The sequence below is a fragment of the Poecilia latipinna genome, unplaced genomic scaffold (genome assembly GCF_001443285.1).
Source record: "Poecilia latipinna isolate Pla-1442-1.1 unplaced genomic scaffold, P_latipinna-1.0 Scaffold1817, whole genome shotgun sequence".
In the NCBI taxonomy this organism is placed as follows: Eukaryota; Metazoa; Chordata; class Actinopteri; order Cyprinodontiformes; family Poeciliidae; genus Poecilia; species Poecilia latipinna.
The window spans coordinates 63705-78187 of NW_015114433.1; the positions used below are offsets into that span (position 1 = coordinate 63705).

General features: G+C 36.9%; 2 protein-coding genes across 2 annotated transcripts in view; both read right to left on the minus strand.

Annotated features, from left to right (window-relative positions):
- LOC106934492 (neuritin-like) overlaps positions 1-2194 on the minus strand; it is an 8616-nt gene extending 6422 nt beyond the window's left edge. Inside the window, exons 1-2 of the mRNA XM_015014446.1 lie at positions 1966-2194; positions 34-187 (exon numbers count right to left, since the gene is read on the minus strand). Of these exons, the coding sequence (XP_014869932.1) occupies positions 34-187; positions 1966-2017 (206 nt within the window). The 5' untranslated portion in view covers positions 2018-2194. The remainder of the gene's footprint in view (positions 1-33; positions 188-1965) is intronic.
- Positions 2195-3654: 1460 nt separating this feature from the next.
- Positions 3655-8884, minus strand: LOC106934490 (translocon-associated protein subunit alpha-like). The gene is made up of 9 exons (XM_015014442.1): positions 8732-8884; positions 7443-7561; positions 7270-7363; positions 7017-7144; positions 6697-6831; positions 5999-6075; positions 5345-5423; positions 4457-4550; positions 3655-4337 (listed from the first exon to the last, which is right to left on the minus strand). The coding sequence occupies exons 1-9, from the start codon at positions 8799-8801 to the stop codon at positions 4276-4278; spliced, it is 858 nt and encodes a 285-aa protein (XP_014869928.1). The 5' UTR covers positions 8802-8884; the 3' UTR covers positions 3655-4275.
- Positions 8885-14483: the final 5599 nt, after the last annotated feature.

A 14483-nucleotide genomic window follows, 5' to 3' on the forward strand; every position in this document is an offset into this window, starting at 1 on the left:
TTTTTTTTAATAAAATAAAGTTATTGCTAGCACCTGCAGACGGCCGCCACTCCCTGCTCGCTGGTCACGTTCTCCTGGTAGTTGTCCATGCTCTCCCCCAGCTCCAGGACGCACTCAGAAAAGTCGCGGTAAACGTTCTCACAGCTCACATCTACGCTGCCTGCAGGCGCCGCGAGGAGCAGGAAAACTGCAAAACAGAGCAGAGACAGAACCTGTCAGGTCTGGATAAATATACCCTACAATCTGACACATTTAAATATAGAAACCACTAAGTGCGTGCACAGTCTCAAAGAAGCTATTTGTAATGTTTTACCCCAAATTAGACTAACGATGCAATTTACTAAGATTTTATGATGTAGATTATAAAATGATGAATCATTTTGCAGAGAAATGAACAGGATTTTCACTTATTTTTCTAAAAAAAAAAAGTGAGCCCATTTTGCCTTGATAACCCTAAATAAAATCCAGTGCAACCCATTTCCTGTAGCTCTTTTCTCAAGATGGTTTGCAAGAGTTTTGCCAGAGATCATTAGTGAAAAGTCACCAAAATCAAAGGAGACAGCAGAAAAAGGTCAAAGTTTTGGAGAAGTTTAAACGTTTGAGCAGGTTTGGACGTCACTCTTCCACTTGTTAATAAATTACTTTAAAAGTTATAGGTGTGGGTGCAGATTTGGCTGCCCTGGGACAAACTTGGAAACTGTGGGTGAGTCACGCTTTGAGTGAAGATACAGCAGCAGGTCTGTGTGAAAAGTAAAGGAGGGCTTTATTTAAAACTGGGAAGGCGATAAAATAAATTTGGAAGACAAGTATTTGACAACAATAATAGGGAAAAAAAGGCAATATATGGACTCCAGTTACAGAGAAATGGATTAGGAATGGAGAGAGAAAAAGGGAAAAAAAGAAGCTGGGTTAGATTGGGAACTGCAGAGCTAATGCGCTAGTGTTTGTTTTTTGAAGACTGAGCATAACGCGAGCAAAAACTTGAAGAGGGATGTCATTTAATCTGTAAAAGATATGAAAAGGGTGAAATAAACAGAAGTAGTTGACGGACATGACTACATTTTAAAGTTTGAACAGCGCTTCCAGCTGGAAGGATCTGGAAGCAGTTAGCCATGAAAGAGCGCAAAGTTTTGTGCGCTTTCATTTCATTCATTTTTGCCCCATTTTTGTCAATGGGGCTTAAGGTGATCACAAAGAGCTGAATATTTTATAAACCGTAGACGATATTAACATTTAGACATTGATGTCCTGAGTGAGGACAATATGGTAAAAGCTGGATGGTTGAAATAGCAGAAAGTAAAAATCTGTACTTGGAGATGCCTGCAGCGTTTACACTAACTAAATCCAGTGTGACTGAAAGCTAACACTGCACTAAAGCCTGAGCAAACATGGCAGCATCATGGCCTGGGGATGCGTTTCTTCAGCTGAAAAACTAACTATAAATTTCATTTAGAATTTTCCATCCACTTCCCAAGCATTGCTTAATATTAGTAGCCCCACCTCTTTATATATATATATTTGAAGAATATTTATATATATATATGTGACGAAATGTGTGAAAGTTTCAGAGGTGTGAATACTTCTACGAGGCGTGGTCTCATTCGAGGGAGTCTGAAAACAATGAAGTAAAATGCACACCATACAGGTTGGATATTTCCTCAGTAGTGGAGTATAGCTTCATTATTTACCGCTCTGCTGAATGCAAAACAAATGCTAAGCGCACGGATATCAACAAAAGTGGCACAGGAGTTAAACTATGTTTCTATTTAAATATTAAGCTATGAATGTTGTGCAGATTGTACCGGAGCCAGTTGGAGACGGTGCAGGTCTCATATCAGTGCTCAGATAAAGATAACACCCACCCAGCCAACAAAGGGATGCGATGCACGGAGATAAAAATAAATTAAGACTATTAATAGCTACCTTTATCTGGACAAATAAAACCAGCATCTTGCGCTACTTTACCAGAGGCGATCGCAAGAATCCATCCGATCTTCGTCGACATGAATAATCCCATTTCATCCCATTTCAAGCGAGGCGGGATGCGATCGAGACTCTCCTGGGATGAGGAGGAATCGCTGGTTCTGGTGCACGGAGCAGATTAGCTGCCCATGCTTATTTTAGTATCGAGTCTCGATACTAAAATAAAATCTCATGAAGTGTGCAGCTCCAGCACAGTTTCTCTCTCTTTCCGACAGCTGACGTTACCTGCCCCCCGGGCGGCGCTGAGCTCATCCCGCTGCCCCCCCTCAGCTCCGGACAGCTCCCACCTACCGGAGCCGCTCCAGCCTCCTCTGAACAAGCTGTGAGTCATTACCTTCAATTTGTTTATCTGCTTAACTCTTTCACACCCCGGTTTTAATTAGCAGGCTCCGTTCAAAGAGCAGGGTTAATAGGGCGTGTTGGATGATGATGAAATGTCCGTCCCATTGAACTTTTCCCACATTTATCAAATTACTGTCATAAACTCCAAAGAGGCATTTTTGACCTGAGTCCAGTTTAGAGTCCCAAATATTAGCTGACATTTTGAAGAGAGGCATTTTATATTATTCTTGTCCAATTTTCAAAAATCAACTATTTTATTCTTTTTTTTTTAGGTTTTAATATTATCACTTTCCTAAAATAATTATTTCTCTTTTTTTTTGTCGAAAGTGATTTTTCTTTTTTTGTCTACACCATCTTTTGGTAAAAAAAAAACATATATATATATATATATATATATATATATATATATATATATATATATATATATATATATATGTGTGTGTGTGTGTGTTTTTATCCACACTATAATAATTTTTAAAACATCCAATTTTATGGCTTAATTTATGTTCTACAAATAAAAATCACATATTTATGACGTCAATTTTAATACTTGGTGGAAACACGTGTTGCTGCAAATACAGCTGCAGGTCCATTAGGGTGTTTCTATCTAAGATATTTAACATTTTTTGTATATTTTTTCTTTCTAATAGCACAAACTCAGCCAGATTAAGTCTTGGTGCTAAAGATCCTCCATTGGATGTAGGTTTGGACTTTGACTAGGTCATTCCAATGCAGAAATATGCTTTGATCCAAGCGTAATGCTGGCTGTGTGAGGTCATTGTTCTGCTGTGAGGTGAAAGTTAGTCTCATTCCTGGGGTTTTTGCAGCTTCCAACAGATTTCCTTCTGGATTATCTTTCTACCATCTCCCCCTGTAATCTGATCAGATTACAGTTCTCCAATAGACACTCAAAGCTTGAGTTCTTATTTTATGACCAAATGCTCATAACCAAACAAATACTAGCAGCTATTAACTGGGAAAAAGTCACGATTCCACCTGTTTCAACACCAGTACAACTGGATGAATGTTTTCTCTCTGTACTGATAAATGTAAATGTTTTAAAGTATTCATCATGTTGTCCTAGTTCTGGAAAACCAAATACGTTTACTCAGTTTTGATACTTCTCCAGATTTGGAAACTTTTTGTGCCTCTTTGATCTTTAAAAAAGAAATGTTGAACTGGATATCTTCTGCACAATTAGGGTAAGCGGAATTATACACCAAACAAACATTTGTGTACTGCAAAATATACTACATAAACACAAGCAAATGAAATAGCAGTGTCATAAAATACTGTGATAAAGTTTCCAAGAAAGACAGAAACAGGAAAAACACCTTCTTTGTTCTTTTATTGCTTTTTCAAAAGGCGGTATTATAAAAATGATAGCAGACAACCTGAGAGCTACGGTGGCGCTGCGTGACGAGGCTGAAATGCTGAAGGAGCCTCCATCTTCGAGGGGGAGAAAATAAAAAACAGGTAAACAAGGAAACGCTGGGAGAAGACTGTCATAGGACATGCAGCTGCCGTTATTACTCTCTTAAAGAAACATCTAAAAACAAAAGTCCCCGTGTCACAGTGTTAAAACCAGATGGACACGTTGGTGTTTGCCATTCACTCTTTGCAGGGCAGCAAAGTCAGGGTGTAAACAAGGCACAGAGGCGCTGGATTGACAGAAACTCAATCTACAAATTCAATACTTCTGGTTTCAAGTCAGTTTATCTGATCCTGATTAAACCTCCACATTCAGCTCAGGCGTTGCAGCATCCATATGGCGGTTTGCACATTTCACTGCTTAAACCATGATTTTACAAAAATGCAGCTTTAAAAATTAGTTAAATGTCCTGTTGGTGTTTAAATGGCCGCGCTCTGATGAGAGCCGGTCTATAGGCTTCAGACTGTCGATCCTTAGTGAATGAGAACGTGGATTTTACCCAGTTTGACCAGTCGGGCTTACTGGTCGACCCCGGCTGCCCTTTTGGTTCGTTTCCGTGGAGATGTTTTCGGCGAAGGTTCTGCAAAAATGTATGAAGAATGAGATTTTTTTTTTTAATCAGCAAAAAACTACAAGAAAACTAATATAACATAGTTGAAACTGGGGTTCTTATTATGTCTATAATAAGATGCAACATACTCATGGCGTTTAGAGTCTCCTGAGGAATCCAGCTGATGTCCACGTCGTTCACTCCAGTCGTGCCCTTCTCTATTTTCACAGGAAGCCGTTTCCTCTGCAGAGAACAAAACCACAGATGACACTCATTAGAAAAAGGCCCTGCAGAAGTATAAACACCCGCTGAAGTTCAGTACGTTTAGTTGGGATCGATGTAGTGCAGGATCAGATCGTGGCGAGGAAGAAGAATCCCAGTGTCGAGCTTTTTTTTTTCAAATGAAAACCAGGAAATTGTTGCTTTCAGCTGTTTGTTTTGTTTCTCAGAAAGAGTAGATTTAAAGATGGACGGAGCTGAATAAAGAGTAGGAACTAAAGCATGAAAATACTTTAGACTGAGGTAGAAGTTCCTGTTGAGGATACTCCGAAAACACTTGCATCTGTAGTTGCAGTAAAATGTTGCTCTTCAAAGTATTCGGAGGGGCTAAATAAAAGTGCAAGCCTCACTTTTCAGACTTTCATTAGTAAAAAAAAGAAACACAAAGAACAAGCATCCTTGTCCATCCACCTCACAATAAGGCGCTACTTTGTTAGTCTATCACATTAAATCTAAAAAACAAACAAACAAAAAAAAAAAACCTCTGAGGTTTGTGGGTTTAAATAAAAAAAAACTGTTCAAGGAACATCATCATTTTTGCAAGGCGCTAAGTTTTATAAATAATCTCACCACAAGTTTTAGAAGAAATGCAGACACAATGTAGCTTTTGTAGTCACTGACGTCTTACACATCTATTTATTGCATTTCCCAACATAAAGGGAAGCTGACTTCCTCATCCCATCTACTTCAGTCTATCAAGTTCATGTGTCGACGCATTCACACAACAAAATAGTCCAAGTTACTGAGGAAACGCATACCGTTCTGCTCTCCAGAACCTGATACATCCCAAAGAGTAGCAGGACCACCAGCCCACCCAGGAACACGTACATGAACATCCTGCAAACACAAAAAAAATCATTTCTTTACCTGATGAATTACAGGCACACTGTAATTAAAAAGAGCATTAAGGAGCGTGTTGTTGTTCCGTAGACAACCCACAGAACAAACTGTATTTTTTTTCCAGTGAGATTTGAGGAAGGTGAGATTTATTTGCTCATCTTATTTCCCACAGACAGTTTGTGCATCGTGTAGCAGCAGCTCAACACACACGTCTCGTTCCTTTGTGTCATTTTCACACCTTTTTGACGGGTTGTTACAAGCTTTTTAATATTCTGGGGGAGCTGATGCTGTGAATAAGAGCTGAAAGGACAAATAAGGGGAAGCTTGCAAAACTAATGTGACTATGAATAATTTACACAGAACTGAGTTGCATAAACTGGTTTAATCGCTCTAATTTCTCCACTAATGAGCTTGCAGTACTTTCAGAGTAATGCATTTGCTTGTTGTCTTCCTTGTATTTCTGCACTTTGCAAACTTTGCAGCAGCAGGAGAGAACGCGCCTTATCTACGTGTTCGTATCTGTAAGTATGTCAGTGACAGGATATGACTGACATGTCAGCCAAAGGCCTTACGTTTCTCCATCCAGTCCGTCTTCTCGCTCCGTTATGGTGACAGTCTGGTTGTAAATGGCCGACTGGAACGTGTTGCCCTAAATAAAAAAAAAAGGTTAGAGAGGAAATGCGTGTCTGGTTTGATTGCCATCAGTTCACAAACACATCAGAGAAAAAAAAAAGGATTTGAAAAACTACTCTTAATGTCATCTTAAACCATTTAGACATTATTTGTACTTCATTTCTACATTTCTTTATAGAAAGAGGCCAAAAATGCCAATGAAAAAAAGAGCTTTTCCAAGTAAATAAGTTTATATGTGATACTTTAAATGAAAGTGTAATGAATGCATTAATTTAATTGATAATATTTAATGCATAATCAAACATATAATGTAATCCACAATTCAATTTGTAAATAAAATGACTTTCGCATCACTAAAGGCATATTAAGTATTTCTTGTCCAAGTACCAATCTCAAAATAATATCAGTCATCTCTACAGCTCATCGTTATTGGTCATATTTGTCATAATTTTATGAATAATCTTAACATTTAAAGATTTAATTTTGTATTTATAGCTTAATTTATAGCTTCACTTATGCATTTCTTCTTTAAATTGAATAATCACATAGATATGTGTTTATTTACATACTTATTGCAGCTTATTTCCAAATCTTGAGCTGTTTGTTCTGCTAGAACAAGAAACAATTTTCCCCTCACCTCATGATCCACGTAGTTGAGGAGGATGACGAGACCAAAGGGCCGTCCGGCCATGGGCTGAGCCGGGATAAACGAGTACTCGAAGGAGGCCTGGGCCTGGGGCTGGACGGCCGTGTTCAGGGGCAACGCTGTGAACTGCAGACACACACAGGATTAGGCAAACCTACAGGAAAAAGGTCAACTAGAAGATCCGTAAAAGGTAAACGGAATATATTTAGTTCTGTTGTTTGTTTATAAAAATCTCTGGCAGATATTTTAGATGTCGAGGTGAATAAATACGTGTATAATGTGCGATGATGATAGGCGCAGACGTCTCTTACATTCTGAATGTAGAACTGGAAATCTTGTGGATAACGGAAAGAAGCCTCCAGCGACTGAACCGTGAAAGTCTGACCTCCTTTATTGGTGAAACCCACAAGGAACCTCACAATTTCATTGGCTGGAAACTCTGAACACGTGAAAAATACCAAACAGCTACATTTACCAACCGGTTTCATCACTTTAAGCAAGCATTTCATTTTTATTTTACTTTATTATTTCATAAAAAATAAGAAAAATGAACAACTCAGCAACCTTCGCCTGTCGTGAAGACGATGGTAGTGTCGGCATCGGGGTGTGAAGTTACAAGTTTTTCAGCCGCTTCATCGGAGTCGTCTTCACCTCCGTCCTGACGGCGAACACAGAATCGCACCGTAACGAAATCAGCGCTTGACATTCTGCAACACGACCACAGACGCACTACGTACCATGTTTTGAATCTGATCTTCTTCGACAACCATCTCGTCTTCATCTTCCTCCTCGTCTACTGCAGCATCTGCATCGTCAGCAGCGTCCTCGGCTGAGTCTGACTGCGCAGAGACTTGACCTTTAAAAACAGAAAGCAGCAAAGTGTCAGAACCACAGGAAGGCTGCAGGCGGTCAGCTTTAAGGCTTAGAGATGTGCTGTTTATGTGTTCAGATTAAATATTATACGCAGCAAAACCCTGGTTATTAGCAGGTCATGAGAAGAATACAGTTCTTTAATTAACATGATTTTCAGTTTAATTCAAGAGAAAAAAGTAAAACATATGTTATATAAACCAAACACCATATTAGCATATTTTTGGCTGAATACCAAAGTAATTAGACTTTGGTGTTATGAATATGGTCACAACTACATTATATGGTTAAATAATTAATAACTGAAAACATTTTCATATTTTTTCATTCATATTTACGTCTTATCTATGATTTAAATTCAAATAAAAAAATAATCAGAAAAATAAAGACCAGAATTTTCTCTGTCTTTTTGAACCCTCAGCAACACAGTGAGGTCCCTCCCCCACCTGTTGCTTCCCATATGGCTCCCAATAGACAACACTTTTCCCTCACTTAAATAACAAATCTGACTTTTCTTTACAAAAAATATTTCCAGAATAATCCTATCTGGACAAATTGTTGCGAAAAGTTCAAGCACTCTTCTGAACTTTCTCTTTTATGAGCGAAACCAAAATCAGTGGAAAAGTTGCCATATTCTAGCTAAACTGAAGGTTAAAGTGATATTATTGACCGTGTATGCATCTGAAACAAGCTGGCAGGCTGAAATGACCCGCAGAAAAGCAGACCCTGAACGTGTCAGTGAATGGAGAAACAAAGTGAGGTTCCCTTCTTATCTATGATGACGTGTCCCAGCGTGGGGAGCTGCTGCAGCTGCTGTTCCAACCCCAACATCTCTAGATCCAGAAACTCCAGAAGCGTGAAATACCAAATAAAGTAACTTAATTATGGGATGATTTTTACTATAATTTATAAGCGGCGGTCATTTCCATTCAATTAGCTCACCAATGAGCTGCTTTTTTAAATTTTTTTTTAACTCTGCTATAATGGGCTTACAAGGAAAATAGGCGCACGTTTAGTTGTAGGAGCACTTCATGCAGCGGTTCCGATGGTTCCCACTGGCTGTGCCACGTCAATATGGACTGATAACTTTTTTAAAAGGCTAACAAAAAGCGAGGAGGAACCAAAACTCTCCTTTGAAGAGGGAATAAACACTCACCGACTGATATTAATCCGCAGGGGAAGGCCAGCAGAAAAAGCAGCAGGAGTTTTGATCCGAAACCAAACATTTTAGCGGACTTACAGGCTGACGTTAGTAACACATCAGCGCCTGGGAGAAGAGAGGGCAGCGCGAGCAGGAGGAGGGAGAAGAGGAGGAGGAACCGCCTAGGGAAGGCTGTGGTGCGTTCAAGGGCAACTCGGAAATCGGATAGTACAATAAAATAAAATAAAAATAATTATTACTATTATTAACATGATCATTCATCACATTTATTAAAGACACACATTGATTAACATATAAAACATTTGAATTAAGAGTAAATTAAATGAAAACAGAAATCACAAATAGGAGTCATAAAATTACCAAAAATCAAATCAAGTTTATTTGTATAGCAGTTCAAAGTGATTTCCATCATCATAAGGTCACCAATTCTGAAGCAAACAATACAAATCACATCTTGTCAAATGCTATCATCAAAATCATTAATATGCATCAAATATATTGATCAAACTTCCAGTTATTATTAATTAAATGAACTCTAAAATGGTGGATTTTAAGCCTTGATTTAAAGGCTTTTTCACGTTCTTTCGAGATATGTGGTGAATGGAAGCTGAATGCTGCTTCTTCATGTTTGGTTCTATTAGAAGGATTCTTCTTATTATTAATAATTAAATTATTAATAACTCCAACAGTCTTTGGGCGAGAAGCAGGGTAGCCTACAACAGGAGCTGCTCGATAGTCAAGACAGAGACTCACAGCTCAGACATTCATGCAACACTCATGCTTCAGGGAAATTTCAAAGTATTAATTCATGTTTCAAAATACAACAGATATTTAATACATATTTAAAAACAAACATACGACTGGAAAACATTTCTGTTAGCTCCTAAGTCCAGGCTGAAAATAAAAGGTAACATATAAGTGATAGTAGAAGAACATGTGAGACTGAAGCCATGAATTAGATTTATTTGTTTATTGGTACCTAAAAACCCAGTTTTCACATTTCTAAAGTTTCTTAGGCCTGTCGTCCTAACTTACATTTTGCACTGTATAAAAGTTCAAAAACACGCTGAGATCTGTTTCCGCACTGTCTCAGTGAAGCTAAATTTAACTGTGGTTTCACAAATTTAGAACGCTGAAGTTCTCGAAATGTTTCTTTTGTGGTTTGATTTTAGCTCTCTGATATAATTACAGTGCTGGACACCATCTCATACATAACCTTAGTGCCTTGTTTATTTACATTTGAACTTCACTTTTTACTTTCTTTTTTCCAGGGAAGAGAAAGATGTTACAAAAAGCAATTAAGAGCAATAATCAGATGCAGAAGTTACATTTTATTGCTGACTTTTTATAATTCAAGTGAACATGTAGTTTCATGTTATTTTTGGATAAATGATCCCTTTCCATTTGCAGTGAAGCTATATACTGTTGTGACCATAAGTGCAGTGCTCTGTCTGAAAATGTGAACAATAAACAGAAATAGGAGATGTTTTTTTTTTAAATTAGGTGGTTTTCTGGCATAGAACTGGATCTGAAATTTTCTGTAGAGTTGAGTCTATTCTTGAAAGCATTCACCATGACTGTCTGACTGGGTTCAGCCTTTGTTTGGGTTTTGTTGGAAGTTTTACTCATCAGATTCAAAATGTCAACAACAAAGAAAATAAATTTGGTCACTTTATTAAATAAGAACCCAGGGAACGTCAAGGCTTTATCCTATGATACGCTAACAATGGCTTTAAAACCCATTCTGCTCTTCACTTTTGGGTACAACAGAGTGACAAATCAGGACAAAAGGATGTTTGAAAGCTGATTTCATGGCAGCAACCAGCCATGACCTCTCTTTAGATGACCTCAGTGCTGATCCAAGATCCGATCAGAGAGATGCCAGACGCTTGTTGATGGCTGCAAAAGTATATTTGGTTTCTCTGGACACTTAGCACAATGTTAGAAGTGATGTGTGTATAATTTGGACCCTGTTTGGTTTAGAGAATAATTGCTTGAAAATGTCATTACGCTTTTTCGAGCCTTTGCATCGTCATTTTTCATGTGTATTTTTATTGCAGTGTACGGTTTCCGCAGATCAACTTGTTGGACTTTGACATTTTGGTCAACCTACACTTGTTCAGTTCTTCAGTCAAAGTCTTTTGTCTTCTGGTTGTCTCAAAGAATCGTCATTACAGAAGCTGCTGCCGTTGCATGATCTTTGAAAAGTTGAAAGAGAAGAGTTAAAATGTACAACTAAAAACCCCAAATTAAAATGAAACTCATGCAGATGGTGACTATTTTTAGGTAAAGGTGTCAAACCATTAATGGGACTTTCCACATTTGGAGGTCTTAAAGTCACAGAAACCTTGTTGGGTAACACTTTATTTGAAGAGGTGTGCATAAGACTGACATAACACTGTCACAAACATGAACGAGTCTTTATGAATGTTTATGACAGTTGTCATGAAGTGTCATTCGGTAAATAATGAAACTTTTAATGCAAAGTTGCTTTAAAAGTTCCATTAAAAGTCCATTAAAAGTCCCAACTTTGCGCGATTTTGTAAATTATGATAATTTAATGCAAAGTTGGAAGTTTTAATGAATTTTTAATGGAACTTTTAAAGCAACTTTGCATTAAAAGTTTCATTATTTACCGAATGACACTTCATGACAACTGTCATAAACATTCATAAAGACTTCTTTATGTTCATGACAGATGTCATGTCAGTCTTATGCACACCGCTTCCTTCAAATAAAGTATTACCCAAACCTGTAGGGCACATTGATAATCATCTTAAATTGACGTTGTACTCCTCTAAATACTCTTTACCCACTCATTCCTAAGCAATTTTCTATCAAATCTAAGATTTAAACGTTCACATTAACTTAGGAAGTTGTCATAATTATTCAAACAAAACAAAGTGTTGATGGTAAGCAAAGCTAAAAAAATAAAAAATAAATCAGAAGATAAAATATTTGTGAAATAAGGTTTTATCTTGTTATCTTCGCAGTAATTTAGCACACTGCTACTTTCTCTTCCTCGGTCACATATGCATGCAGTCTACATGCAATGTGTATTTCTGAAGATGCTCCCTGAGATTCTCAGGTTTATCTTGCCTCTTTCTCCTTTGATGCTCTTGGAGTCTAAAAAAAGCTTGTGGCTTTCTGCAAAGCATACATCCTGTGACAGCCCTCTGAGAAAAAAATAAAACACAGACGAGCCTCCTGCATGCCATCAGAGTGTGCAAACAGAAACATGCATCGCACTCTGTAGAGTCGTCTAGCTAGCGAAACAATCAGTTTAAAGAGTTGCTAATTTAATTTTAAAACAGTTTCCACCATGGGGAATTGTGACAATCGGACACAAGTAGAAGGTAAGTGTTGAAAGAAGGAACACGAGTGATCAGGAAATTCAAAAGTTGAATGTAAAATTTAGTTTAAAAATGCCAAACTTGAGATATTTTGTAATTGTGCAAAGAATTTAAGAGACATAACTTTATTTTTAGGGAATTTAATACTACTCTCACAGAATAGTAGACATTACGCTTCGCAGCAGGTATAGAAGTTACGTTTTCAACGGATGCTACTTTATTCTGCTTTATTTTAGAAAGTACATTACTATCTCTATTGTTTTATTAGCTTCATAGTTTAATTGTTTGTTCAATGTTTCACACTTATTCAGCGCTACCAAAATCTTAAATAGCTCAAACAGGAAATTTTACCAACTGCGTATTGTGAAATATGGTAAACTTTGAGCAAAATACGCAACCACCTGCCAGCATTTTATATTGTGCAACTCTTAGATCAAAGTTGTCAAATGTCTCTGTCTGTTTCACATTGTTCAGTTTGTTTGTAGGTTTATTTAGTTAAATGAAATACATTAGGGTTTTTTTGATACAACAAAGTTTTTTGAAAATAAATTGTTTAAAATGAAAAGTATTTACTATGAATTGTGGCACAGCAGATAAAAAGTTATTTTTTTATTGCTTACAGAAACAACTGACATATACATCTTAAGATATATTACTAGTTTTCTGCAGTTGCTTGTAAAATTTGTTTACTATTTGTATTGGAACGATGTTATTGGTGAATTATAGGGCAAGTCAAGACACGTTTTTCCAAGAAGGCAGACAATAAAGCAGGAAGTATGAGTGTCAGTGATTATATTACTAAACTCTGGGCTTTTTTTTATTTTTCGAAAACATATACGTTCCATAAGAGAAGAAACACAAAGATTGAAATAAAATCAATCCTATTTTTAACCTGAACAATTATATAACTATCCCAAGAAAGAGGATGAATAAAACAGACTGATAAGTTGCACATTTCATTTTATAAATACACACCACGCAGCTCATTCTAGGATAGATTTTAAAGTTATGTTTTTTTTACTCTGGGGACGTTTCACAGAAATCTTCGGTTCTAATAATAACTTGCTTTTAGCTCTAACAAGGTCTAGACTGCTGTGTGGAGCAGCTGCAGCTCCTGAACTCTGGACCAAGACAGTTTTCAGCCATCAGTGTTTTTAGATCACAGACGAGAATTCGCTGACTTTCAATGCAGCATGAGATTTTGTATTTTTATGTTGTTTAATAATTCACTTGTTTTATTTTGCATAGTTAGGGTTCACCAATGCAGCAGTCGCTTTCGTGTGTTTTAGTAACGTTGAACTTGCAAAATAGGAAAAAGAAAAATATGAGATATAGATCAAAATAGACGCAGCAACTCTTGATTGCTGTTTGTTTGTGGTCACACAGTTGATCACAAAGGTTGCTAAATGCCCCTCTCACCAACACACACCACTCTCAAGCAATGGTGATATTTTCCACTGAAGGAAGGTCTTGTCTGTAATGAAGCATATGATTCAATGAGGTTTTGTAAAGCACAAGTACAAGTGTTTAAAATCATAGCAAACCTTTTATCACGCTGAAAAAAAAACAGTTACCTTACAAAAACTTCAACACACCTACACTATACCAACTTTTATTCTGATGCTTTGGAAACTATAACGTATCTCGTCACAATTATAACAAGTACAGCGCTGAGTTAAGCTTTCAATGACATCGTAGTGTGATCTAAACCTAAATGTAGCTGTTTATTGCTCAGTGGTCATAAATTAGAGGAAGATGTGCGCAATTAAACACTCTTTTCCATTTCCTTTTTTGTCACAATGTGTAGCAAAATGAGGACATAATTGTTTTTTTTATATATATATTTATCATAATAACAGTGATAATAATGATATCCTTTTTTGTTCAATCCTACAGTTTTAATTAATTTTAAAAATATATAATTTATCTGGATTTGTTTTTTTTTTTTCCACATCAATGACAAAAATGCCATGTATGTCATTGACTGAGTTCATGGTAGCTTATTGACATGATAGTCAAGTTTAAAAGTCTTTATTGACATGACAGGAATTAATCCGTTCTACTATTTTCTGATGAATTTTCTTGAACTTCTTGAGTTTGAAAGGCTTCCTGGCCATCACCCTAATCTTTAGGAGGTTCAGGATGGGACTCTGGGCTGCATCACTCAAAAACATTCATGTTACTTTCAGTCAGAAGAAATATGTTGGTAAAATGTATCACTTTAAACCTGAGTCTGCCAGGGATCATTTTCAGCTCAGCTACATTAATAAATCAACTTTTTATTTTTTATATATTGTGAATTTATTTTTTCTTGCGTGCACGACGTTTTTGCCTTTCATGTAATTTCACCTTAAAAAGTGGCTATTTTATTGTTTTCTATTCTGTATAATTGT

Bases quoted from the DNA above. Each gene is read 5' to 3' on its own strand.
- LOC106934490 (XM_015014442.1), bottom strand. From the start codon at position 8,801: ATGTTTGGTTTCGGATCAAAACTCCTGCTGCTTTTTCTGCTGGCCTTC. The intron at 7,364-7,442 runs GTACGTAGTGCG...GTTCGCCGTCAG, and splicing joins AAGATCAGATTCAAAACATG to GACGGAGGTGAAGACGACTC. The intron at 4,338-4,456 runs GTATGTTGCATC...ACATTTTTGCAG, and splicing joins GGAGACTCTAAACGCCATGA to AACCTTCGCCGAAAACATCT.